Raw genomic sequence first — 27619 nt, 5'->3', positions numbered from 1 at the left:
CCACCCTCCCCGCCCTCCCCAAAAAACCTAATTGTCTGTCAGGTTTACAATGATGTGGAAACTACCAATGAAACAAGTGGATGATAAAAAAAGCATTTTAATTCCCATATAACTGTAGTTCAAACTCATCTCAGCTTCATTCAGCAAAAACAATTTCTTAACATTGTGTTACTGTTCTACTGATGTAAAGGAAAACAGTAAAGCTTGTCTCTTTAAATACATACCAACTTTGATCAGATGGAGCACCATTAAGATTCTGTCCGTCAAAGCATAGTTCAAAGTTATCCACACAACTAGCATAATTTAGTTACCTGATATAAAATAGGAAAAAAATATATTCATTTTAAAATTAAACAAAGCTGAAAAATATGGTGACTCTCAACTGGTTTTTATACAGTACTGTCACACTGGCCTAGCTATGTGTCATGATAAATGCTCTGCATATTTACTCATTGTGATTTAATAGTACATCATATGTATTGTTCCAATGACTGCCTGAATTCATTTGCTGTAGACCAGACAAAACAGAGGAGCTTAAGATGAAGGTGTAATGCCCTCCCCTCCCTACAAAAGAGGCCTGAAATCATTGGTACAATATTACAAGCTCAGGAAAAGTATCCACATGGCTACAAAAATTCAAGTTTCAATGCCTCCTAAAATATTTGAAATAAAGAGTGTAGGGAGCATATCATCCTGAAAAGCAGACAACTCAAAGAGCATTATTTCACTTTGGACTTTTCATTTTTCTTAAAAAAAAAAATCCAGCAAATTAAGTCAACAATTAAAGTGTAATTGGTTTATATTAAACACTAGCAACAACCCATTAAGTACAAAAGAATAAAAAATAGTTTGCGTTCATTTTAATGACGAACAATGGGCACAATAGCCTAGTGTCCAACTCATACCACATAAACTAGGCAAAAACCAGACAAGTAAGAAATGATCAACCAAAAAGTTGTTTAATATGACACTTTCTCCATTCCTGGTATTTTTATTCTGTGGGACTGAGGTATAAACCAGGGAAGTAAAAAAGTTTGAGAGAAGGGGGGGCTTAGAGGAGGGAGGAAACATTATTACATCAGATACTTTTAGCATGACTAGCTCTTTTGACTAAGTGGCAGAAGAGTTACCCATGCTCTGATCAGTCTATTATTTCCATTATTGGTCATTTCTTCTGCAAGAACATTTTGGAACTGATGAATCAATAACAACCTTCTTGAAAATTCAAAACTGTGAGGAAACAGACACTAAATTAATGCCATTATTAACTTCTCCAGTGCTTATCACCTATACCGCCTGCCGGCATAGAGCAAATAATTTTAAAACCAAATTTCAATAAGGTGTTGGCATTATCCGTGATGCATATTTAAATGATTGGCTTTCACCTATCAGAGTACAGGAGAGGTAAGGTTTGCATGGCAAAGACATGCTTGTGGAAACAAGAGCCACTAGCCCAAATTAGCTTCACTGGTTCACTGACAAAGTACAAGTGGATTTAGGAAAGCTGTCTTTGTATTTCCATACAAAGTTGCAATTTTCTTCATTCATGTTTACAGACACATGAATGTGTAACATAAGTACAGTTACTACTATGTCTGAATAGGACCCAAGTAGCTATATCCTATAAATAATAAAAAATACATTTTTCTTTTGATAACTGACTGTAGATGTGAGGACTCTGTATAATTCAACCAAATGGTTGTATGCTGTACAGTCCTGTGTAAATATAATAAAAAAATTAATAATCCTTTTTTGCTATAAGGCTTTGACCCTACATTTTTCACAGCAACATAACTACCATCCAGCCTGTACCATATTTCGCAAGCCTTCAGTCCAAAAATTCAAATAGTCAACCCATATAGTGTCCATTGGCGGCACCATGAAGTCATATGCTCCGTCAGTCATCTAAAGGCATACAAACTTCCCCAGGTTCGTCCCATCGAGACTGGTCGTTCTGTTCTTCTACATCATCTCCAAGCTCCTCATCACCTTCTCCCACTTCATTTTCCTCGTATTCTTCATCCCTAGGGAAATCTGTGTCCTGCACCTGGTCTGCTCCCTCTTGCCCTCCAGGTTGAGATTTATCTGCACAGTCTACACAAACTCCGTAACGTCGTGATCCATGTCTTATTCCAACGCTAGCTGCTAGCATGAAAATCTTCTTACACACCATACATTTATACTTTTTATCCTTTTTGTGCACCTACAGAAGAGAAATATTAACAGCTGAAAATACGTATATCAGGTCGTATTTTCATATAGTACTAGAAAAGTATTGATGTAATAATAATTACTAGTATAAAAATTCATTTTTTGAACTCTTCCGAAAGATACCCCAGCGCTGTTCAGAGAAAGAGAAGTACTCCTAGAGATCCATTTTGACGACGTGAGCTGTTGCCCACAACCAGACTTGCTGCCCACTGCCCAGCAGGGGCCCAGTAGCTGCCTGTTCCCTAAGTAGGGGAGTGTTCACTGTTTGACTACTCACTGTACAGAACAAGACTCTGAAAGGCAATGAGAACAGTACAAGCACTTAATTTTGCACACAGCGCCCATTTAGAAAATCACCTTTACAATTTTAAGGCCTAGAAACATTAAGAACAAGCAAGAGTTATTAAATTCTATGTGAATTCAATGAGCAAGATCCTTCTTCCACAACGCCTCCCTCCCAACACAACCAGACCCAACATCATCTTTCCATGTCCCTTTGGGGAACTTTTCCTCTTATATGTAGAGTGAGCTCAGGTGTAAAATTAGAAGGCTGCTATTGACTAACTTGACTAAACATAAATTTTAATTTTGAATTTGAGAAAATGTTACTCGTACAAGGTTGCTAAATTCAGCAACTATGCATAATAGTTATCATCTTGGAAAAAATCAAGTTGAAGACTTCTTTCTTGTATCTGGTGTCCCTACAGCAGATTACAACTATGTGCGTAACTGTCTCATTTGAGGTCACATCAAAAAAGTTGCCATTTTAAGTAAAACAGAAATTACCACCCAGCTGAGTAAAAAAAAAAACCCCAAGGTCAAGAAACAAGTAGTCACTTCAGTCTTTTTGCATAAGCTGTAGAGCTAATACTACATGTTTTTTAACCAGCCTCTAGACTTGTTATGATAATTTTTCACGCACAAAGCAGAATGTTTGAAGCATTTATTGAATGAAAAAAACAAACATGTTCTAACACCATCAAGGGGAGCACACTTCAGTTAAAGCACGGGGCTGGGCTGAGCTCACTCTACAGCTATTTTCACCCTGACTTCATCTCCTTTCCTGGAGGAAAAAAAAAAAATATCTTCAGCTACAAGACCCAGTCGGATACTGCAGGACAGAAAACCAAGTTCCCACTCTATTCTTCCTGGTAGACCGACTACCGCCCACCACTGCTCTCTTCTCTGGTGAGCCACAAAAGAAGCAGCAGAGTAGCTGCTGGGACATGTTACACGGTATCACCACCACCAATGTGGTAATGACCTGACCTCCTCTGCCCAGCCCCATCACCACAGTCACCCGCACACGCTGCAGAACAAAATGACCTTCAGACTCTGTAACACTGCAGGTACTCCTGTCCCTTCAGGCATCTAAGCCTTCACCAGGTGGTGTGGGAGGAGGAAGGATGGCAGCAGGAGCAGGGTGTATCTAAGATAAGTCCAGTGGAATATAAGAAAGAGGCTGGTTCTAAGATTTACGTAGGAGCTATTAACATATGCCTTTCCTACCTGTAGAGCAGTTGAAGGAATACTTAAAATTACTACAGTGGTCTTGTAAATATCTTCTACAATTATATCCTGATATGACTCAGATTATTATTTACTTTTAATAATGCTACTGGCTAACAGAAAGTACATTTCATGATAGCACAAGCTAGAAAACAAAGTTAGGAAGACTTACACCTTTTTCTGCATCCACATTGATAACACTTGGAAGCTCACAAGCACTTTTTCTGCTCACTGATGAACAAAAAGCCAACTGCGAGAAGGCTATGGAGACTTATGGAACACCTTCGTAAGGGAGGAAGGTGGTTCATTGATTCTCAGAGGACTGAGGAAAGCTACCAAAATGGACAAGTGCAATTTACCCCATTCCAAGTACTAACCTATTTCGAGTAATTGCAAAACATGTCACAAAATGAGTTTTGTAATATCACAGCATGGAAAAATATTACCACCAATATGATCTTGCTTTTATTACCCTCCTAAAACATACCTTGCATTTTATACAGTAAATACTACAATGAAGTCTTAATTTCCTTACAGACTAGACACAAAATAGCTGCAAAATACCCAAAGAGATAATACTTTCTCTGGCTCCCCAGATAAACAGTACTCAGGTCAAATCCTGAGTTATGCAACATGCACAGGACAGGGTAAGCTCAACTGCTGACTGTGGTATTGGTAGAATGCAAGTCAGAAGAACATTTATTTTCTGCATCTCAGATATTTTTCACTCCTTCCTAAGTCTTAAAGCAGATACTATATACTATAGCTTTGTCTAATTGTGAAATAAGTATTTCAGAACGTGCCCACGATATTGTGCAATTGCTGATTAACAAGTGTCCTCAGAGCAAATGGTGATGCGACATTATATTAATAGAACAAGCTGTGCTACTCTATTGCCAAAATTCCCTTTCATTATCCACAGAATACTTACATATACCGGTTCTCTTTATCATGTCACTTTCAAAATCATCTTGAAACTATCACTATTGAAATTCCAGCAACTGTCTTAACTGACACTGCATTTTCCATTAAGAATATAAGAGGTATAGTTATCACAAAGAGATGTTTGTCTTCATCCGTTTTAGATTAAGATAAACAAATTGACATGGCAAATCAAAGAACAGTGTCTCTCCCAACTACCAAGACATCTGAAAAACTCAAAAACCCACTCATACATGTGCATACATACACACACTTGAGGTTACCTACCAAGGAATGTCTCTTTACATGCTCTCTTCGAGTGAATAGCTTCCCGCAGATGTCACAACTGAAAGATCTCACGCCTGTGTGAATGAGCAAGTGTCTCTTTAGTGTTCTTCTGTATTTGGCTACATAATTACAGTGTGGACACTTCAACTTGTTCATGATTAAAGCAGAGGAATCACCTACAAGAAAAGCAGCCATCAGGAGAAAAGATGATGAAACAAAAAAACCCTATTTCAATATATTCTGCCTGGTGCACAAAAATAAACAGGTGCCAAAACAATAAAGCACCCACATGACTTTTCATCAGCCAAATCAGGACAATGCCTGCCTGCAGAAACCACAAATACTCATAGGTTCTGTATGTATGATCTTGCTAGAAAAATACCTACTTGTAACCGATTATTTTTTATTACAGAAGTACAGATCAATTCTTTGAAAAGAACTCCCATGAATCAGAGTAAGCTAGCTACAAGTTAGCAATATTCAATTTTCTAGAGGTCACCTATACCAGAAAATACTTTATTCTGCATTAGAAACCCTCTAGCTCTGCGGTATTTAGACAGTTACAACCCTCTCTCTCAACATTCTATTTAGAACCATGTACAGGAACTGCCTGCCAAGACCTGACTCTACAAATAAATAAAAAAAGAAAGTATAACTAAGCAAGAAGAAATACTGACAAAAGTAGGACAGTAAGAGGTAGCATAATTCAGAAATAGCTAAAAAGTGAAGTTACTGGTTCAGATCTTCACTGTTCTCTACCCAAAATCTATTTCAGTCTAACTGTAAAAAAAAAAAAAAAAAAAAAAAAAAAGAGAGATAAGAAGAAAGCAGAAAATACTTCTGGAAGTAGCAATATCCCATTTCTTCCTTATCATGGAAGAAAGCTACTTACATATCCTTGATCCAACGATAACATAACTTGCTCAAAGGATATTTGCAAAACCAGGTTTACTACAGCTGCCTGTTACTGTGTGAAATAAGAAAGCCCAGGATGCTGTGACAGCTATGAAGAAGGCCACAAAGGAATGCAAAGATTATTTTGAGAATAGGGTACTGACTCAACTTACTACAGGTGAGAATTTATGAACATGATCATAACCATCTAGAAGCATTCAAAAAGCACAGGCTGAGGCTACACGATTATATGTGTAAGAGTTTCTCATGTTCTTGCTGGCAGGAAGAAGGCAAGAGTTATTGTGTGTTATGGGCATGGGCCTGCATGCCTATATCTAATATGCTTCCTCCCAGCTTCAAAATGCATCATAACATGGAAGTTAAACTCTGTTAATATTCAACAGCTTGCCTTGGTATATTGAGCACTCATGTAACCTGCATGTTAACATGTCACATAATGACTTATATGAAGAAAAGTAAATTCAAAAAAGGTTTTAAATTGCAGTCTTATACACATCAATAGTGGTATGACAGGCAGACATCAGAGCAGTAAGATATATGGATATTTAATGGTTTAAGAACAGGCAGATCTCCCAAGACTGGAGCTCTAATCCCTTGCCTGCTAGTGAATTTCACCTTCTGATGACCCAATTTATTCCACTGTAAAAACCAAAATATTTAAAGTAAACCATAAACCACATCCCAGTAACAGCTCAAAGTATTACAGAGAAGAGGTAGGCATTACTATCACCCAGTCCTCAAGATCCTCTTTTTGCTGAAGATTTTATGTATTTTAAGGATCTAGCAGTAATTATTTTAGATGTGGTGGGGTTTTTGGTGTGTTTTCAGACAGAAAAATATTTATAGAAAATTGCTTGCTTGAACTAGTAAGCAAAGCATATAAGCTGTTAAAAGGTAGGTTACATAACACAAGTTTGACTGAAGAGGGCTTTAGTTATGGCTGCACTGAACTCAAAGCCTTTATTGCAAAGAGTTTTTGATTTTTCATAGCAAGAAGTATGCTCCGAGATCTACTTTCAAATTCTATTTAACTTCATATCTTCATCATCTCAGTGTTCAATTTCAAAGCCCAGTTATCTGTAGTTAGCTTACTAACTGGGGAAGGCTTTCAGATCATAAAAGACCTCAGTTACCTTCATATTCAGGTCAAATACAAGAGCTGATATAAATCATGTTCTGTTTTTACTTTTCCATACATTTGAATTCCTTTTTCTCTCTCCAAGGAAGTATTCCTATTTACATTATAAAGAAAGGCAAATGATATGGAAGATTATGTAAACACTTAATCATCTAAATCTCTAAACAAATTAATCAAATAATACCAGCAGTGACACAGAAGATAAAGAACCCCTATCAGAGGCAAAACACCTCCTCCTCTCCATCAGATATACTTGCCATTTTCCCAAGCTTCTTTTGGCCAAGATTCTGGCAGCAGTCCGTACTTGAAGTCACTTGAAGTACCCGGTAGCAGTCCATACTTGAAGTCACTTGAAGTGCCCGGCAGCAGTCCGTACTTGAAGTCACTTGAAGTACCTGGCATCAGTCCATACTTGAAGTCACTTGAAGTACCTATTACAGACACAGTCGAACGTTAGCTTCCCAGGTTCTAATCGGTCATGTTGTTTAGCAAAATACATACCCTTTTTAAACTGTGACAAAAAAGTTTCAAACCTTAAAATAGTGATTATAATATTTTTTCACATAATGTTCTATACTGAAGTTAAGAAAACTGCATTCCTAATTTCAATGAAATTAGGCCTTTGAACAGCTCTCCACAGCACCACTTCTCTCCATTCTGAGAAAACTTCAAAGCCTTTTTCATACTACAGGAACTTTTATGGTACAAACATTTATTCCCTCACTATCATCACGACAGGGCTGAATAGTTTTTCACTGGATTCTCTTTACAACTGCTTTGTGCAATGACTTCATCTGGTCTACCACAGGCAGTCTAGTTGATACAAAAGTAAACATTTTCTACTGGAGGTGTGTTTTTCTTTATTGCCTTAAAATGTGTCCGTGGTATTTAAAGTGCTTTAAATACCTTTATTTATATAAAATATCCTACAGCTAAGTCTAAAATCCCTTTTTGAATAATCATCTCCATTACTCTATAACCACATCAATTCAAAAGACCACAATTACTCGGAATATATAATTTCAAAAGACTAGCTAGTGTGTCTTTAGACAAGCTCTTAACGCAGTTTGCATGGTCTTTGTAGTTTTTTTCCTCCTCTTTAGAAGAACAAAATAATTCAGAATTGAACAGTGCCTTAAAAAGATCTTCACTTAATTCTAAACTTTTGTAATAAGTAAGAACTGCATAAGTGAATATGTAATCACTATTACACAGCACAGAGAACTATAAATAGTACACAAGAAAGCTGCACTAGGCATTTAACAAAATCATATTTGTGGGTCAAAGATTCTTCTGGCAAGAGTGCAAATCAATCTTCTCCCCCCAATCTTCAAGACAGGAGTTTGTTGGAAAACATGAACTCATAAATCCATTACTTTCCTCACAGGCACACAGTTGTTAAATAAACAAACTTGCAGTGGAAACTGGCAGATTTCCTTTTATTTGTCTGGATGGTGCTTGGGTCCTCACGCTGGATTCACAACACCACTGTTGTAACAACTCTTGAGCAGGGCTTCATAGCAAATAGATACATTTTTGCTTTCAAGCCTGATACTGTACATTTGAATAGTCCAAAGACTTTCCTTTTGTCTCTATACTGCTCATTCTACGGATTTTTCCAGGAAAGGAAATTCTCTTAGCGTAAACTAGAATTTCACACAGCTAGTGGTAAGCTGCACACTCTAACACTTGCAACTTACAGTTTTACTAGAAAAAGAGTACAGATTAGACATATACAGTAGTTTCATTTATGGCTCAGGCAGTATTACAGTTGGCAGCAGTAGTTTCATCTGCAATATAAGACAACAGTTCAAAAGGAAATCAATTCACAAGTAGGAAGCTTACAGTTCTATCCTATCTGTTAGACAGTGGCAAATGATAAGCAAAGCTGGATCACAACTGCCACACTAGGTATTCCATCAGAGCTTTTAAAAGGCAAAGCTTGAGTGGACAAAGGAAGAGAATTCCCAGTATTTTGGCTCATCCACCTAGCTGTTTTGGTACAGAAAAGAAACAAGGCAGGGGGGTAAGGGAATAAATCGCCATTTTCTTTAAGAAACAGAGTAGTGAGGAAAATATTTTTAAGGTTTTTTATTAGTGACTCTAACAGCTGTTACGTCCAAAAGAGGCAAGAACTCTTTACACTAATTTGGAGCTAGGACTCCAGCAATGGCATCTCACCACAGCTCAAGGAATATAACACAGATACCCCACAGACATGCCAACTACACATTCCTTTGAGGTGAGCAGTAAAACTTTCTTTTGTAATACACAGGAAAGGATTAGTGAGGAAGCAGTCTTGTACAGGTCTGGGTAAGAGCAAAGATGACTTGACCTCAAGCCCAAAAGCCTCCAAATTAAAACAGTCATCAGGATCTAGCGGAGAAAAATTAAAACAACTGTTACAATCTGTTTAAAATATTAGACCTTTTCTTTATAGGTTTTTCCCCTCTAACAGAACTGTCCTGTCTCTAGTTGACCAGTGGAAGATGAGTGATTTAAGTCTTTTAGTCACTTTTTCCCCCTCTTATGGGAGGAATATCACACTAAGCCTTTACTGCTCCTAAATGTAATGTATATGCTGTCTATAGGCAATATTGCACAGCTTCCTTCAAAATAAGCATACATCAAAGACTGACCAAGCTGAGCACATTTGTAACACTGTCACTTCGACAGTTCTTCTCAATTTAAGAGAACACCAACTGAATTTCATTAGGAACGTTTATGCTCACAGCTAGTACTGAAGTTTGAAGGAAGCCAGGAGCTCAAATCCCTGCACAGGTCTAGATCTTAGCATAAGACTCGGCACAGAGTCAAACAGACCTAAGAGCTGTAGTCTAGTGTAGATAATAGCTTCCAATTTGAAGAGAAGGCCTGCTACAACATGAAAGAACATCGGCACAGATACCACAAGAGATAAGAGGTTGCTACAGTCACTTCAGTCTCTTCGCAGTACAGGACTAAGTAGATCATAATTAAACCTAATGCTTATTCTTAGAATAATTCGTTGACCTAGGAAATCTCCTTTCTAGATTAAGCGCACATTTAATGTATTCAAAACAAAACAAGAAAAAAAGGCAGTTTTAATGTCTAGTGGTTCATCCATATAGGGAAGACATAAAATACACATAGACTGGGAACTGGAAGCTCAATACGTAGCCTCTACTGGTTTCCCCAGGTGGACATACAGCCCACAGTCAGATAAGCTTCTGACTGTAGCTGAGCCAAGTGTAAGATGTTATGGACCCCTGTGGCTCCTAACATCTTCTCCCATTTCTCCTCCCATGCAGGCTACTGCCCCCTGAAACCTGCTTGCAAAACTGCAGATACAGTCACCATCTAACCTGTTCCTATCAATTTAAACCCAGATGATTTCGATAGGAGACTGAAAGCAACTACATCAGCAGTTGTACTGGTAGACTAGGGGTACAAAGGCAGGAAATATAGACAGCAGTGAGAAATATCTTTAAAAAAAACCCAGAACACTATTGATTCTAATTAGCCTCTATATCTCCAGACCAGGTCATCTGACCACAACTTTCCTCTGATCTAAGGATAGCTATTTACAGTTTAGTTGATTCTTAAAAGAGGTGTAAGTTAATAATTCAAGTGTCAGTTAGCCTCCAACATCTACCCATTCTTCTATCCTGCGTGAAAAAGAGGTTTCTATCAGAAATCTGATCTTAAAAACAAAGCAAGCCCCCAAAAAATAATAAAACAAGATACAAATAAGCCAATCAACTATCAGCACTAGAATTCTCAATACGTCAATTTGAAGTGAGATACAGAAAGTCCAAAATACAATGAAGTGGTTGTGTAGGCTTTTACACAACTAACAAAAACTTTATGGAACGATTTTATGTTCTACTGTGTTTGATCTCAGAAAATAGGATTAGCAGAAGTCAGACATGCTGATTTTCAGTTTTAAAAGGCAAGAAGTAAGAGAGTATCACCAGAAAGAGAGAAGACATCTCAGCAGAAACATCTTTAGTTTGACAAGTTTTGTTCTTTTTCTGTAACCAGAAATATACTGATTTTTTGGAAAGAAAAGGAGATACTATGAAGAGGGGGATGATCAAGATTAATGAGAAAATCAACAATAGCAGTCATTGAACAGGTCATTGTAGAAAGGGATATGGATATAGGGTACGCTGAGGGAGAAGATACAAATTTTTACATTAGATACAGTTGTCTGTAATGAACTTCTGTTTTCTTTATATATATCACAACTAAAACCAGTGCCAAAAGAGGAAGAAAAGGGAATACTATTTTTCCACCAAGTTTTCTAACACTGACTGCTCATTCAGATCAATTAAAAAAGACAGAAAGTAGACAGGATAAGCAATTAGGCCACACCTTTCAAGAATTGTAAAGAGAGCAGTGGTAACCTACTGATCCAATCTGGACTGCTGTGAGGAGAGCTGGATTTGTTGTTTATGCTGGGTAACATGACAGAAAAGACAGCACTGCCAAGACTGACATACCGGGAAGGTGGGGGCAGGAAAATATACTGTAGTCTATTTGTTCCCAGAGTATTACTCACATCTTTAACCTTGCTTCTGAAAGGGGTCAAACTATATTACTTCTCAACTGCTTCTTGCAACAGAAGGCCCAGACAAGCTTAAAACATTTTGCCAATGCAATCATACTCTGTACTGCTCCCAATTGCTCATAATTTTTACTCTCTCATTCATGAAAAAAATGGCTTATTGCCTTGACTACAGAGGCAGATTTATCACCAGCTAACCCTGCCAGATGACTACCAATTGATGCCAAATATATAATCCACTTGCATTTTCAATTTGTTTATCATATATTCCCTGAGAAACCCCTCCCTGAGAAAGGTGTGCCACTCACATTAGAAAGCTATTTTGCTGCTCCCTCCCCATTAGAACTACACATCAGTGAAACACAAGACAGTAAGAACTTTCCTCATCCAGATCATTTATTTGGGGGGGGAGTTACTGTTCTCAGGGACTATCACAGACTCAAACAAAAACTTAGGTCTGAAGGAACCTCTGAAGGTCACCTAGTTGAACTTCCAGTTCATAGCAGGGCTGACTTCAAAGCTGGACTGTATGTTGCTTTGGACCTTGCCAAGTTTTAAATTATCTACAAGGACAGGAGATTCTATAAACCCTGCAAGCAATCTGTTCCAACACAACTGCCCTCATGGTCAAAGAAGCAATAACATAATTGACCAAAACCCTTGTGTTGAATTGGCATCTTGGTCTTATTCATTCAAGACTTACTTTGCCAAAGACCAACTTAGTCCAGGAGTAACAAGGGAGTTTATCTTTACCCTGGGCTTTGAAGAAAAGGTACAAGACAGACACAAATCTGTAAAAATACCAAAATGAAAAAAAAAATGCAAACCTTCCAACAAAAACACCAACCCAACCAACCAAAAAAAAAAACCCCACCAAAACCAACCAAACAAAAACCCCCACGAAGCCCCAGACACTTCCTTGGGAGCTCTGAATAATAAGATCTGTGAGTACATGACAAACTAAGCTTAACAGGGTGGTGTCAAATCTCCTTACCAAGTAATATGCAACATTGCACCCTAAAGGATCAGCTCAAGTCACAAACAAGCAAATATGTAAAATACTGGAACTTTGACACATCTCATACTTTTCGTAGACTGACCATGAAAAACAACTGCTGCTTAACAAAGGCGTTTTTTTCCAGCTTTAAAGATCATATTTTTAAAAGTGTTCCCTCAATGGCCTCTGAGCCCTGGGAATACCAGAAGTTACCCAAGTTCTGCAATTGTGGCTACATTTTTACAGTAAAAATGGCAACTCTGATCTTGTAACTCCCCTCTCCGTTGTTCCCAGTATGATGGGATAAAGCTAATAACTAATAAAGCTGCACCAGTGAAAGCTAGTGGTGAAAGTGAAATTGCCTGCTAAAGCTGTATGTAGTCCTACCAACATGTGTACTGCAAGTACTAACATGACCTTCAGGGTAAACGTAGATTATAAGCTTCCTATACACTATAAACATATTTCTGGTTGCATATATTTACTGATACCTGTCAGAAAATGGCACAAGTAAGAAATGGTGCCTGCCTCTCTCCTCCACCCCAACAAACAACTCAGAGTTCTGTACACAAGAATTCCAGAATGTGCACATAGAGTAAATGGTTGGGCAGTGAGCAAAACAACTCAGCAAGGACAGAGAACCTGGAAGCCCAGAGCAACTGAACAGCAATTGATCAATTTATACTTCCATAAACTCTTTCACGACAAAGTCACCCTAGCATAAGAATGCTCTCGCAGGGAGTTACAGTGGTGTAACCAAATCGAACAGGCCCACCAACACAGAAAACCTACAGGTTAAATAAGAAACTTAACATTGTTTTTCTGTACTATATGTCAGCTAAGGCATAAAGTATATTTTTAAAAGTCCTTTTGTGGTCTTTTAAGTTCATAAATATCGCATGGGAATGGGGAGGCATGTGAAGACAAGCATGTAGGAGATAAACGGACTACGGATAAAAACAAGGCTTTCTAGGGTAACTACTATCTGGAAAAAAATCTTTTTAAAGGAAGCTGTATTCTTATCATGATAGTTTTGAAAAGCTCCACACTACTCTGAAAATCAGCTACAAACCAAAAGGATCTAAAACATCTGGAGTAAAAACACTTTCACTGCTCAGCATATGATAAAATTAATTTGATTTACTGAGCTATATCTTTGAGAAGCAGGAGGGAAGCCAGCTGAAGAAATAGCACAGCTAACTTTTGTAGCCAGAGTTATGCTCACCAAATTAATTGAGAAGAAACACAGCCCCTGATTTTCTTTATTTAGGGAGCTGCAGCCATCATCATCACTATTTCATAAATGAGGTAGCAGAAAAATCAAATTGGCACTTTGGATCAATAATTTTTAAAAGTGAATGTATTGCCTGCACTTCAATCAGACTCAGAAAAAAAAAACATCTTTCAGGCAGAAAAAGTCTGTAGATACTACATAACCTTCTTCCTCAATCAACCCACCTTGTTTGCTTTTTTCTCCTTCTGTTACAAAAATACCCCAACAGCAACAAGAAACAAACAACAACAAAACCCTCACAACAGTAACATGCAGAACACTTCTTAAAGTTGCAAGGTCAGTGGCTGACCATACCACGAGCATGAGAGGATCTACTTTGTCTCCAGAATCATCCTGAGGAGAGGTAAATTTAACAAATGGGAAAGAGGTTGACCCCTAGATGTTATACTCTCTTTATATGACTGCTAAAAACCTGTGGGGTCTTCAATACCAGGTTTCATAGAGACTGGGGCAAATAAAGAGGTTAAAGGTCCACTAAGCAATTTAAATCTTTCAATCAGGGTATCGGCTGGAGATCTTAGGAAGATCTGACTGAGACTCATACTACCATGGAAGAGTAGAAAAAAGCAGCTTAATTTTCTTACACTAGGTTGTTTTTTTTTTCTCTTTTGTAACTCAGTCAGGGGTCACTCCTACAAGAAATATATACATGTCCAGACAAGTCCAATCAATCTTGATTTCTTCAAAGTTACCTGTCTTTAATAAGTCTTGATCAAGTTGTTTTATGCTCCTCCCACACATCATAAGGAAAACTGTGGACCAGCACTACATTTTCCAAAGCAGGTTTAGCTGCTGCTTGTATCCTTCCTAAAAGTAACTGCTTTTACGGCAAGCTGAATTCCTTAAGAACCCCTACGAAATCATTCAGGAACCCTCTTGTTCCACAAAAGGGCTGGTTTCATCCTGGCCTTGTTATCCTTTCCCTCACAACCAACACAATATATGACACAGCATTATCTAGCCTGAAAATCATGGTAACAAATAATCCAGTGGTAGCTTCAAAATTACATACGAGTCTCTTTAAGAATCAACACTGTCAGCTCTGGAAAGCATAAACAATACTTCACAGTTGTATCCTGAGGCCTGAGGATAGAACACTTGTACTCCGAAAGCCAGCCTCAAATGAAAAACAAATTCAAGAAGCCATAAATTTTACAAAAAAAACCCCTGTGAACAGATATTAGGAATATAATGAATTAGAATCACTGAGCTTTTATGAACCAGAAACTGACTAAGATGCTGACTGACTGCACTGTTATTTTCACCATGGTAAATGTTTAATTGTCCGATGCACCATGGCTGTAAAGACTTTTTTAGAAAATTATCAACTAGAAAGGAAACTAGTAAGAGACACGTTAACATTAAGTGTGAAGAAGCACAGCTACTTTAGTTAATATAACTACAACTGGAGAAGGCTTGAAAGCTCTAGTAAGAATACCTGTAGGAAGACTCACATCCGGCAAAGAGCAGTTTGACATGTTTGCTTTATCGGGACAAGGGGGTAGCAGATAGTTCAGAAAGCTTTTATTGTTGATTATCTAATACTCAATTAAACTGATCCCAGCAAAACCAGAATGCCTACCTAGCAATACCCAACTGGAAAGTCCATCTACTATAGAATTCAAGGTAGTGGCTTTGAGGGTAAATTTTTGTAGTGAGAGGAGTGACCTTAAGTAGGCTCCCCTTCCACCATATCTATAGTATTTCTTTCTCCTCACAACATCACCAGACAACCCAAAACCACAAACACAGAAACTCACTTTGCATGTAACTGGACATCTCATAACCACAGCCAGTGTGGGTTATCACCATCGGCACATGACAAAGTGTAATAGTAGTACTCTTTCCCTGTCCCCAAAGGGACATCCCACTTCCTAGCTTTTGTCATAAGAATTTACTACTCTTCCTTTTTCTTCTCACAGCATTGTCTCACATCTATTCCAGAAGACATTTCCTTATGCATTTTTAACTCCCACTGCCTATTATTTTTATAGTTTTTCATCTCTTCAAGAAATTTAATCCAGAACTAAAGAGTTACCATATAACCTGCAGGTTACTCTACAACTCATTCTTGTCATTCTTTCAATTCTCCATTCCTTCCCCTTCTGCCTTTCCTTGGGCACAGAGGGAAAAAAAATGAAAGAACAATGTTTAAGAGTGGAATTTACCTGCAGAGCAAAGCAAAAGCTAGCCAGCAGTAGAGAAGACAGACCACCAAATGCTGAAGCACAAGGTATGGGTAGAAGTAAGCTATACCAAGCCCTGCTTCCAGTATCTCCCCTTGTTGCAATCGGTGTGCATGCACATAAAAACTTCATGAAAGTAAAGGTCTTAATAGATATGGCATCCAAAATAGTTCTACCACTGACAGAAAATGTAATTATTTACTTGGGATCACTTATGTTGTGCTCTGAAAGCACCAAAGAGATAATTAGATGACATTATTTTATAGTTCAATAAAATATCACTAACCTCTCCCCCTCCCCCCCACCACAGAATTTTCAATGGTTTTGGACAGATATCAGAGCACAAATTCAGTGTGCCCCTAGCCTCTAATACAGCTCTTTTCAACAAGATGTTGCATGAACATATTGTGTAATTTCATTGCTTAGCACAACAAGTTACTGGAAACCTTGGTGCTTCTGTCCAAAAAAGTGAACGAGGACTAAACCTGTTTAATCATTACTGCACTGGCCATATCCCCCATTATTTCTTCAAGAAAGCTCCACAGCAGCTATTCAAATTCTACAGAATATAAACAAGTATTTATTTCTGTTGCTGGGGACATAATTTAGTAGACATATTCTCTTTGCTATTTCCGGCAGTAAAAGAGGTTGAATATCTGCCCCATATGAATCAGAAATAGAAATCACATAGTAAATTGTGTCAGAAATTTGATTTTTGTACAATTATATACAGGTCCTCAGCTCCTGCTCCAGACCCTCTGCTGACCTTTTTCATACTGCTGCAAATAAGTACGTATTAGCAAGTAGTGTAGCCCAACACAGATTTGTTGTGCAGCTGCTGAGGACTCAACATCTCCATTGTACATACCTCAAGGTGCTGTAACGCTAGCTCTAACCCAGTGCTGTGGCCCCATGGCCTCTTAGCAGTTGGCAAGCAAGAGGCGTGTTTCTGAAACACGGCTTCTACTTTCATTTCAGCCAGAACAAACCCTGTGCAGTCTAAGAAAGCTTAGACAGTAAGAGAAGACGAGGAAATCCACAAGAGCACACTCCCAAGCTGAACTGCAAAGCTGGAGTTCAGAGATGAAGACTAGAGATAAGCACACCCCCTTGAGGCATCTACAGAAGGAATGCCAGCTCTGCAGCACAGCCAGCCACTTCTCCAGAGCTGCTCCTGTTGTGCCAGGGGACGTGGAACCCACGGGGACATGGAACCCACAGGGACCGCTGCTCTCCGGGGTTTGTCAGCCGTATTTGTAAACACATCTGCGGGTGGGAAGGAAGCAAGGGCATCCTTCCAGCTGCCAGAGTAAATACAGGTTCCCTGACCCTCCCAGAACTCAGGTTGCTCTCAGATCTCAGTTTTGTATTCCAGTGACAGAACAATCTGGAAATAGACTATACCCACAGGTGGAAATGCTGATTTTTTTTAACTTCCCTCTTAATTCTACTCCTTGAACCTGGGAAGCAGAGAATATCCACAGTCCCTTAATGTTTGAAGGTGGCATATATTTTTTAAATGCTTTAGAAACAGATACATCTAAAGAACTTGGTTCCAGCTATGCCTCAAACCCACCTTTAACTGAACTCCTAAATTGGGGTGAGTTCTCCAAACTCCTAATTCACCCAAAACAGATGGAGGTAAGTGGCAGCACTTCAAATATATACTTCAAACTATTCATATAGTATAACCAAAAAAATGAAGTTAATTTTATTTCCCCAAATCCCCATTACACTGTGAACAGTGCTTATAATTCTTTGTGGGACCATATTTGTTTAGCAAACAGATATTTAATCTTATTCTAGCATTTACATTAACCATAGGTCCTTAAAGAAAAAATAACCTATGAATTCAGTCACTCAAGAATAGTTCAACAAGAAGATACTCTCTCTACCCTATGCCATTGTGGCATCTCTTACCCATCTGTATCACAAGTCTGCTTCAAGAGTTTCTATTATACCAGCCAGAATTACTCCATTTCAGAGCTTCCCACATATCCCTACAATAAACAGCAGCAGAAAGTTGACTTCTGCTTCTGGTGACACTCAAGTGAGGGAGATTGCCACAAAAATCTTCTGCTAGTGTAGGGAAGGGAATAATAAAGGCCCTTTCTGCAACCAGCTGACATCATTAGCCACCAGTTATCACTCCTTGATTTTGTGCCCAATAGTAGCTACAGATCAAATGTAAATATAATAGTTTTAGTTGCTACCAGCTGGTAAGGATCCCGAACTCAAGTGTTAAATGCAAAGGGCATGTTACATACCATATGGCACAGCACTGTCATTCCTTTCTCCAGCCAAGGTGGAAAACCAGATCACTGATTTGGTGACCTGACTGGTGTGCTGACTTCACTAAAACATCCTATCCACCATCCGTTTATAAAAATTACACTCTCACATACTTTATTCAATAGTTTTCAAACGACATGGCTGACATTAAGCAATACTTACCTGCTTCTTCTTTAATAAATGACAAATCTTCTTCTGGGTATGGGACTGACGGTTGCAACACTGAGCAATCTTCCGAGTTCTCCTCAGTATTAGGTGGTATATTATAAATAAATCTCTTTGCAGTTTGGTTTTTCCTTCTTGCTTTTCCAGGATCTTGAACCGATTGTCCCTGTCCGCCCATGTCATTCCATACGAAAACTTTTCCCTCACCTTGAGATTCATTTTCAGCCATTTCAGGTGAGCTGTCCTGGACCCAACTGCAGTCATTCATTTGGTAGCTTTCCATTTGGCCCTCATCAATAGAGTAACCATCATTCTCAGTTTTTATGCTACTTGCCAAGTTGGTAAGGTTTCGCGTTGCCCAAAAGCTGGCAACTTTCTGATCCCTTGGAGACAAACCATCCCTACTAACAGATCTTCTGTTGTAATCCACTACAACGGTCTCTGGAGCTTCCGATTTTATACTTATGTTTAAGGCATCTTTAATGAAGTTGCGGCAGGACTGGACAACCTCTGTCATCTGAAGGTAGCTGGCCACTGACATCACTTCAATGGCATTTTGGCTCGTAAGCACGAGGTTACCAGAATATAAGAAGTCCAAGATGACAGAAAAACCTTGAACAGCAACAACGTCTAAATAGGTAACAGTGGTTTGGTTACGGTTTTCTTTGTTTGTAAAGCAATACAGAGTCTTAAAGAAGCGGCTGCCTGCAACCAGGATGTTCTTGTGAGCTCTGAAGACCCTCCCGCTCACCACAATATTAACATCACAAAGAATGCCTTTCTTCCTCTGCTCGTTGAGCTCTTGCAGGAGCTGATAGCAGTAAGAGTTCTCATTTGGCCTGCTGTTAAAATCACAGTATCCTTCATTATTCAGTTCTGATGGTAACTCTGACTCCTGCAATTAAAAAAACCACAACCATAATTAGCTCTTAGTGAATGCACTCCTTAGTCCTCCAAGACTATAACAGGGATGTGAAAATAAACTTAAGAAGATAATGTTATTTAAACTTTTTTTATTTATGTTCTTGGTCATAAAAGCAGGTTGGAATAACTAATTTAAGAAAAGTATTTCTGAAAACCAAGAATCATGATCTCATTCTGCACCCTCCACCTCCAAACTTGGAACGGCACCAGAACCAGCAGAATTGCCTCGAGGGCAAAGGAAATTTCAGCCAATAGTAAAAAAATATTTAGTTGAGTGTGAAGCACTTCTTGTTCTTAACCCCCATATATTAAAGATTCAGGAGTCTCTCTTTCCAAAGATTTAACTAAATGGTTCTCACATATCCAAACTCTTGTTCCTCCCTAGAAACCTCCACTTAAATGGGTAAGTAGAACCCTGACAACTGATTAAACATTTTCTCATGCTGAGAGATGAATACATGAAGCTTAGGTCTGTATCTCCCAATCTAAGTCTTACACGTTTTCTTTAGAAAACATATTACTAAAGTACTTATAATAGCAGATATTTTTCTTATACAGTTCCACAAATTAGGCATTTATTCTTTATTTTCTAACCGTGGCAGGCTTAGAATTAAATAGCTGTACTACATGAGAGGCAGAAAAAATATTGCAGGTGACCAAAACTTAAGCTTCCGTTATGTTATTTAACCAAGACTTTCTTGAATCAAGCTTCACTGAAACCTTCTGGTAGCAGCACCTTTAACTGGTACATACTTATTATACAGACAATATGTACTTAAGCGTCTCTCTACAATCTTCTTAAGATGTGATCTCAAACATGGCTTGAAAATTTTGCTAAAAATAGTATCAGACAATCCAACATCAAGAAACTAGTTGTTAGCGAAGATTAGATCAGACACTGAGAGGCTAATAAGTAAAAAGAGATCTGAACTGGATTTTAGAGCATTTAGAAAATTTCTAAGTGATGTTCAGACAATGATGATTCAGAGCTGCTACAAAGGAGCAGAAAGCTAGAACAAAGCAGAAACCACCACAGACTGGTATATTTGAGACCATATTGACTGATATGTGCTGCCATCAAGAGCAGCGATGACAGAGTCTGTTTTACACTGGATCTCTAAGACATTCTTCTTCCCTAGCAAATAAGGACAGTTCAAAACTGGCTGGCTCTGATATGGTTTAGGATAAGAGATGAGATTTTGCAAATTATGTCATTATTTTCTCTTATTTTCTAAAACCATTCACAGACTAGGTGGCTAGAAGTATCACTAAAGGTCAACTGCCTCAACATGACAGGTCTAAATCAGCATTAACAAGGTAACATTAATGCTGTCACGAGCATGTAATCTATACTGGGCTAAAGTATACGTTGCAGAAAAGTACTACTCTTAATTTGGGACTGACAGAAACCAGCTATATGAAGAGTCACTTTCTACCACACAGGAATTAGTGCATTAAATCAGTATTCACCTTGAGTTATAAGTCCCAGCGTGGATTACTGGGATGACAACTAAGGCTGCAACTACAACCTCTAAAACGGTATTTACACCCATAAGTAGCAAATAATGCCCAGCATAACTAAAATAGAAACTATACCATTTCAGCATCTCTTGTAGAAAAATTTCAGTTTGCTGTCACATTCAAGTTGCTTCTAAATTTCTACCCTTCCCAGAAAAACACTTCAATGAAAAGAAGAGGTAGAAATAAAAGCAGTTGAAAACAAGTAGAAAACAAGCAACAGATCTCCGTCCAACCTCAGCTTAATTTTTCCTGCGTGCTCTCTGGCATACCCAAGTATTCCCTCAGATCAGAGCTCTGAAACAGAAAGTACACTCACTGACAACTAAGTCTACCATTCTTTAAATTCTCAGTGGATTTCGGATCTGGACTAGCTTCCCATCACTCTAGCAACAAGGCACTGTGCAGTTTCAAAACACCAATTACACTGACTTTGGATCAGATTAAGATGAAGTGTTGTCGCTCCAGTCAAAGTCAGTCATCAATCACGTCTCACACAGTCACTGTTAGGTAGATGCTATGATAGCTGACAATTTCACTCTCTCAGAACACGTTAAACACTCCATAAAATTCAAAAGTAATCTGCAGTGATAATTTTCTTTTTACAAATGTCTGATTAAAGAATGTAGAGTACATTTTAACTGAGCATATGGATGCATTCAATAAAGCTGATTAAAACAAAATAATCAAGATTTACAATGGGTTTTTTTCCCTAAGAAAACATGGTAAAAGTGAGGTGAGAATCACAAATATGCTACAGAAACACAAGACCGAAGTCTCCATTATGAAAAGACCAGAAGACTGAGTGAAAATAAGAAACACTATGCAAGAAATGTCTAAGCTATCGAGGCATGTGTTGGGGGAAAAGAGAATGGGTGCAGAAAGATTTTTTAAAAAGTAATATTGGAAACAACTGTTTAACTGCTGCTATGGAAGTAGCTAACCTTAATGCCACACCTCAAATGAAACAAAAGCCCTGACATCTGAACAGTTACCAAGCCCACGTAAACCAAGTGTGTCAAGTAGAATTAACATTTACCATGAGAAAAATAAAATAATATACCTTGAAGAGTTTTAAACATCTCCCCTTTGTACAGAAAAAGTTCAGAGTTCAATAGGAGGTAGAGTGCAGAAAATCATTACAGAAAACTTTTTAAAAGTTTTAAGCTTCTGTTATTATATGCTATGATATGCTCGTGGCACATCATCATAAGGGTACTGTTTTTCTCATAAGAACCACAAAGTTATGATATTTGCTTAGATGTCAATTACATTTTCAGAATACAGACCGAATATCCCCATTACTTAAGTTACCTCAACACAAAACCAACTTCTCCTTTAATAAAACCTGGTAAGAAATCTAGAATAAAAATCAGGACCATTTCAGGTTTACTTATGGAATCTACAGCATTGTAAGGCTGAAAAGCTTCTGTCTGTAGGTGAGAATAAGAAGTGATCTAACAGAACAGAGACTACTTGAGGAAACCAATATTGTGCTCAGTTTCAATTAGACTCATCTGAACACAACCCAAAATAAATGTTTCATATGTATAATGCGCTAATTAAACTTGCCTAAAAGCTAATAGGAGCAGAAACAGATGACCAAAACCTGCTACTAGAAACTTGCTTTTCTTTTTCCTCCTGTGCCATCAGCATACTCTGTCTCCTGGGAACTAGAACAGTGAGGGGGAGGAAGAAGAAAAAACCAAACAAAACCGAAAGCAAACAAAACCAATCTAACCATGGATTTCATCTCAGCTGTACATATATGAAAAGTAGTTATGCCACATTTTTGTAATCCCTTCCCCATTACCACACCGTACTCTACAGCAGTTTCCCTACACCCCCAAATTAATTCTTACCCTGAAAAATGGATCCTCTAACAAAAGTGAGCTATCAGAACTTCTTAATCACATGCAGCTACAGAAGAAAATTATCTCAAAAGACGGTCCTATCAGCTGCACATAGGATGCTCTGCTGTGATTTTACATGCCATAGCATCACTCACAGAAAACTCAGCAATTTAAAACTGTTTCATTAAGTGCCTAATATCCAATCAAGTAGTTCAAGGCCTGGTAAAAACACTATAGAAAAATAAAGTAAACGATAGTCCTTACTCTGAAGGCCTGACTTCCTCAACTCTTTTGCTCTACTAAAAGTAATTCAATAAGTTAATTTAGAACACTATGATGTAACTCTTACATCTGAAGCACGACTTCTATTCATCACCACTCACACAAAGCAAACAACTACAGTTCACATGGAAAAAATAACACATCAATGGCCTTCGTCCTTTTAGAGAGCTTCTGCTTTAAACCAACGTGCCTGTTAGGCTGGAGAAAGCTTTTCTGGCAGTATTTCCAAAGTTCAGCTTCAAATTATGTCCAGAGATAAAATGTTTTAAGCAGCAGCTTTGAGGAAAGGAACCCCCAGCAGCCAATAAATCTGCATCTCATGGATCTAAATTCATCACAGAATTAAAATCTTTTGCAGTGATTTCCCAGTAAGTGTTTATTTCTTAAGATTTTGGCAACACAATAGTCTGTTTATTTAAAAAAAAAAAAAGAAGGAAGTTGCAAGCTGGTTATATATTTCCTTCAGCTTTAATATGGAGGCAGATTATTTTAAAAAGTAGAAGAGAAAGAAAAGATTTTTGTCTTAGAAAGAAGCACCAACTGACAGCTCAACACCCTTGCATTAACAGCAGCTGCAACTACTTGCGATTTATTTTGGCATTCCTAATTAAATGTATTCCAAAAATAAACTGAAATCATCACTCGTTTCTTCATGAGTGTAATATCCAACAGACCTATAGAAACTTCCACTGCTTTAGTGTCTTAACGCCTACAGTTTCCTTTTCGCACTTGAACAGTGGCACTCTGCCATATGTTTATTAACAGCTGCTGAACATGCCCTGCAGTTGAAGCTTGTCAAGTCAAGGATGCACGTGTGTTGTCTCTAAGACAAAGGCTGAAAGATCGCTCCCAAGTTTCATTAAATCTAAACGGTTTTGCTGCCTCATTATGTACGTTGGAAATATGGTCAGGCTACAAATTACCTACTTTCGTTCCAAGTATCTGGTATCATGGCATTCAGGAAAAAACTGGGCTCTTGTTTTGGTATTAATTTAAACATATGTATCAAGAGAAATTCAAGTGCTATTAAAAGTGTGAAAGGATATGGAAATTAAACATAAAAGCAGAAAGAAAACAGAGATTCTTAATCAGATTTGTGACAAAGCAAGTGCACCACACACAAAACTAACTCTTGAAAAACTGCAATTCCTTCCCTCACGAGAAATTTTAAACTGAAATGTAATTGCACGAAGATCTATCCAGCACTGCTTTCCACTTGAAAATGCCAGTCTCTGTACAGCTACCTTATAGAAGCTTACTTTGTCCAGACTTTCTCTAGTACAGTACAACAGAACTAGACACATCTCATCTATCCTACTGTTTCATTTATTATTACAGTTACTACAAACGTTTTTTCTTAAACTATCAGTGGTATAAAATCAGAAGCTCATTTTTTATAAAAATTCCCATGACAATGAAAGGTTAATCTTCAAATCAACACTTATATTAACTTTTAGGCTACTGTGACATGAAAGCAAATACTCTGTCCCCTCTTCCACCCTCGTAGTATTAAATAGTGTTATGACAGTAAGGTGAGACTGGGAATAAGACGACAGAAAGAAAAAAACTAGTAAGTTTAGTAGGAAAAACTGCTTGGAATACGTTTTATTTACACATAGCTTAACGGGAGAGAGAGAAACTTCCAAGTGTGGCATGAATTAGCAACATCTACTAACACGGGAGGTTACACAGTGACGGGGCATACCTTCACGGAGTAATCATTCACAACTCAAAGTTAGAAACTAGGCAACAAGATGGTAAGGAATATACGGCAATAACATTAAACAAAAAGAACATAGTCAAAGATAAGATAAATTAAAAATGAAAGCTTCAAAATCACAAAACAAGTTATTTAAGGCAAGCTGGGCTAAGATACTGCAGAGTGGATAGCAAACCCCAGATTGGAGGAAACTGATAAGATGACCTAGGGCCATAAAGTGTCTGTAACAGTAGTTGCCTTAGAAAAACACATACTGAAAAGATAGTATTAGTCATCTCGAAGGTGGACATTGCATTTATAAATCCAAACAAAATATTTCAGATAACTGATATTTATGCAGCATAAGGTTTTCCTTATGATACTGCAGTAGTTTCACATAAAACTTGCATTCCTTTTCCAACTAGCTCTAAGAAAAACCTACGTTCCCCTAACATTTTATCTGTCATCCTCATACTCCAACATTAGAATAGCAGCTCTTGTCCAAGGTACCCTGAGCTCCTTAAAGCATTCAACCAATATGCCAAATTTAAGTATTGCACTACAATTTGGACTCCAGATACATCTATACAACCAAGATAGGGGTTTTAATTGAGCTCTGAATAGTGAAAAGAGGGTGATCAGGGATCATTTCCAGCTAACAGCTCGATTTCAGCCTAACAGTTCAAGCACTAGCCTAACCTGAAGCACATTAGCTTGTTCCTGCTGGCAACTCTAATACCAGCCAGGCAATCCAAATGAACTTCTGCAGCGCAGGCATTCTTACGGAGAAAGGCTGCAGAAGGCTGGTGATTCAACGTGAGCGTTCTCAAAGAGCTTTTCATCCACATATGTTCTAGAGTTAGCACTACCTTGCTCATAAGAGCAGCCAAGAAACACAATAACTTTAAGTACAGCGGGGAACACGAAGAGTTTCACTAATCCTAAAGCATTAGAGGAGAGCTGGCATATTAACATGGCTTTCAGGAAACCACATGTTTATCTCAAACACACACCGAGCAATTGCAGACTTCTTGCTCAGCAGCTCAACCTAAAGTCACACAATCGGGAAAAAAAAATATTCATCTGAAAAGGTTTTGACTACAGAGTTATCCGATTACTGCACAAGGACCACGCCGTTAAGAACAGCAGAGTAATTCTAATTTCACGCTGGCAAGCACCAGTTTCACACGCAGTCGTTAGCCGGACACTACCCTCCCTTCCCCGGTACCGCAGGAGGAAGTCGTAACGAGTGCTTTTAAATCAGTGCAGCAACACTGGCATTCAATACGCAACTTTTTCCCACACTGCCGCTTTATCTTCACGAGGTAACCAGATAAACTAATGAAAACGGCACCCGCCACGTCCGAACGGCGAGGCCACGTTCACCAGGTACAGCCACACGCAATCGTCGGTGCAAACGCTCCCGGGTCGGACGGCGCTGAGCCGCCCCGCATGGGAAACCGCACTCTGCGGACACGGCGGGCGACGGCAGCTCTGCGTGCCCAGCCCGCCGGGCAACCACAACGCGGGAAGCCTTTTAAAGAAGTGAACACACGTGGGCAAATAAAGTAACTACACAAGAAGGGAGGCCGGCCTCTCCCCCACCCGCCGCCGCCCCGCATCCCCTACCTGCTCGGCGCTGGCGGGCTCGTTCAGTCGATGCTCGGCGGAGAGGTGGTGCCGCAGCAGCAGGGCCCGCTTGTAGTTGCGGGTGCCCTTGCAGAGCTCGTCGTGCCCGCCGGGCAGGGCCCCGCCGGCTATGATGAGCTCGGGCGGGGCGGCGGCGGCCGCGGCGGCGGTGCACCAGGCGCACGACATGAGGCCGGTCTCCTGGCAGTAGTAGAGCCATGGGAACTCCTTGAGCCAGGAGCCCTGGAAGGAGATGTGCAGCTTCTGCAGCAGCGACTTGGGCCGGGCTAGCGGGAAATGCTTGATGCTCTCCCCCTCCCCCGCGCCCACGCTGCTGCCCTCCGCCTCGTCCCCTCCGTCGCCCCCTGACCGCCTGCTGCTGCTGCAGCTGCCGCCCTCGGCGCCGCTGCCGTCGCCCAGGCTGCCCCCTTCGCCGTCCTCCTCGTCGCTGCTGTCGCTCAGGGAGCCCCCGTCCTGGACCAGCTCCTTGCCCTCCAGCAGGCCCTCGGGCTCCAGGCCCTCCGCGCCCTCCAGCTCCATCTCCTCGTCCGCCCCCCGCCCATTGAAGTGCTTCCGCGGCCAGGCCGAGGCCTCGCAGCCATTGTTAGCGGCGGAGGGGGCGGCGAGCAGCCCCCCGCCGCCCCGAAAGGCCAGTGTCCGGCGGTTTCTCTCGGCGAACATGGGGCCCGCGGCGGGGGGCGAGACGGCGTCCTGAGGCAGCAGCAGCTCCTTCTCGTCGGCGGCGGCCTCCAGCTCCTCGGCCTCCAGCCCCTCCAGCTCCACTTCCTCGTCCGCCCCGCGCCCGTTCAGCGGCTCGGGGTCCTGCCGCTCCCAGGCCTCGGCCGCGCCGCCGGCCGCCGCGGCGGTGGCGGTGACCAGGCCGCCGCCCCGGAACGCCAGCGTCCGCCGGTTCATCTCCGCGAACATGGCGCGCGCGCCCCCCGCCCGCCTCGCCCCCCTGGCCCGCCGCTCCCCGCCCGGCCGAGGGCTCTGCCCCCGGGAACGAGGAAGGAGGCGCCGGCTGCCGTGCGGGAAGGGCGGGGGTGGCGGCCGCGAGAAGCCAAGTCCGGCCGCTCCCCCCGCCGCCTCGGCTCCGGCCTAGATCAGCGCCGCAGGCTCCCCACAATGGATCCGGCTCGGCGGCGCTTCCGTCCCGACAGGCCCCGGATCAGGTCGAATGGCAAATGAACAACGGACTGCTCCCACAATGCACCGGGAGAGCCACCGCAGGGGAGGGGGAGCGCGAGCG

The 27619-nt window shown here is 40.1% G+C and overlaps 1 protein-coding gene across 1 annotated transcript; it reads right to left on the bottom strand.

Moving 5' to 3' along the window:
- Positions 1-27619, bottom strand: ZBTB10 (zinc finger and BTB domain containing 10). The gene is made up of 5 exons (XM_065630034.1): positions 26371-27619; positions 18463-19360; positions 7240-7413; positions 4930-5105; positions 1-2203 (listed from the first exon to the last, which is right to left on the bottom strand). The coding sequence occupies exons 1-5, from the start codon at positions 27295-27297 to the stop codon at positions 1898-1900; spliced, it is 2481 nt and encodes an 826-aa protein (XP_065486106.1). The 5' UTR covers positions 27298-27619; the 3' UTR covers positions 1-1897.

The sequence above is a fragment of the Caloenas nicobarica genome, chromosome 2 (assembly GCF_036013445.1).
Source record: "Caloenas nicobarica isolate bCalNic1 chromosome 2, bCalNic1.hap1, whole genome shotgun sequence".
Classification (NCBI taxonomy): Eukaryota; Metazoa; Chordata; class Aves; order Columbiformes; family Columbidae; genus Caloenas; species Caloenas nicobarica.
Note: the sequence above shows the minus strand (reverse complement) of the source record. Positions and strands in the feature narration are given on the sequence as shown.

Excerpts from the sequence above, each read along its gene's own strand:
- ZBTB10 (XM_065630034.1), bottom strand. The coding sequence starts at position 27,297 with ATGTTCGCGGAGATGAACCGGCGGACGCTGGCGTTCCGGGGCGGCGGC. Across the intron at positions 7,414-18,462 it reads ATTTATTAAAGAAGAAGCAG|GTACTTCAAGTGACTTCAAG; the intron begins GTAAGTATTGCT and ends TGTCTGTAATAG. Across the intron at positions 2,204-4,929 it reads ATGTAAAGAGACATTCCTTG|GTGCACAAAAAGGATAAAAA; the intron begins GTAGGTAACCTC and ends TCTCTTCTGTAG.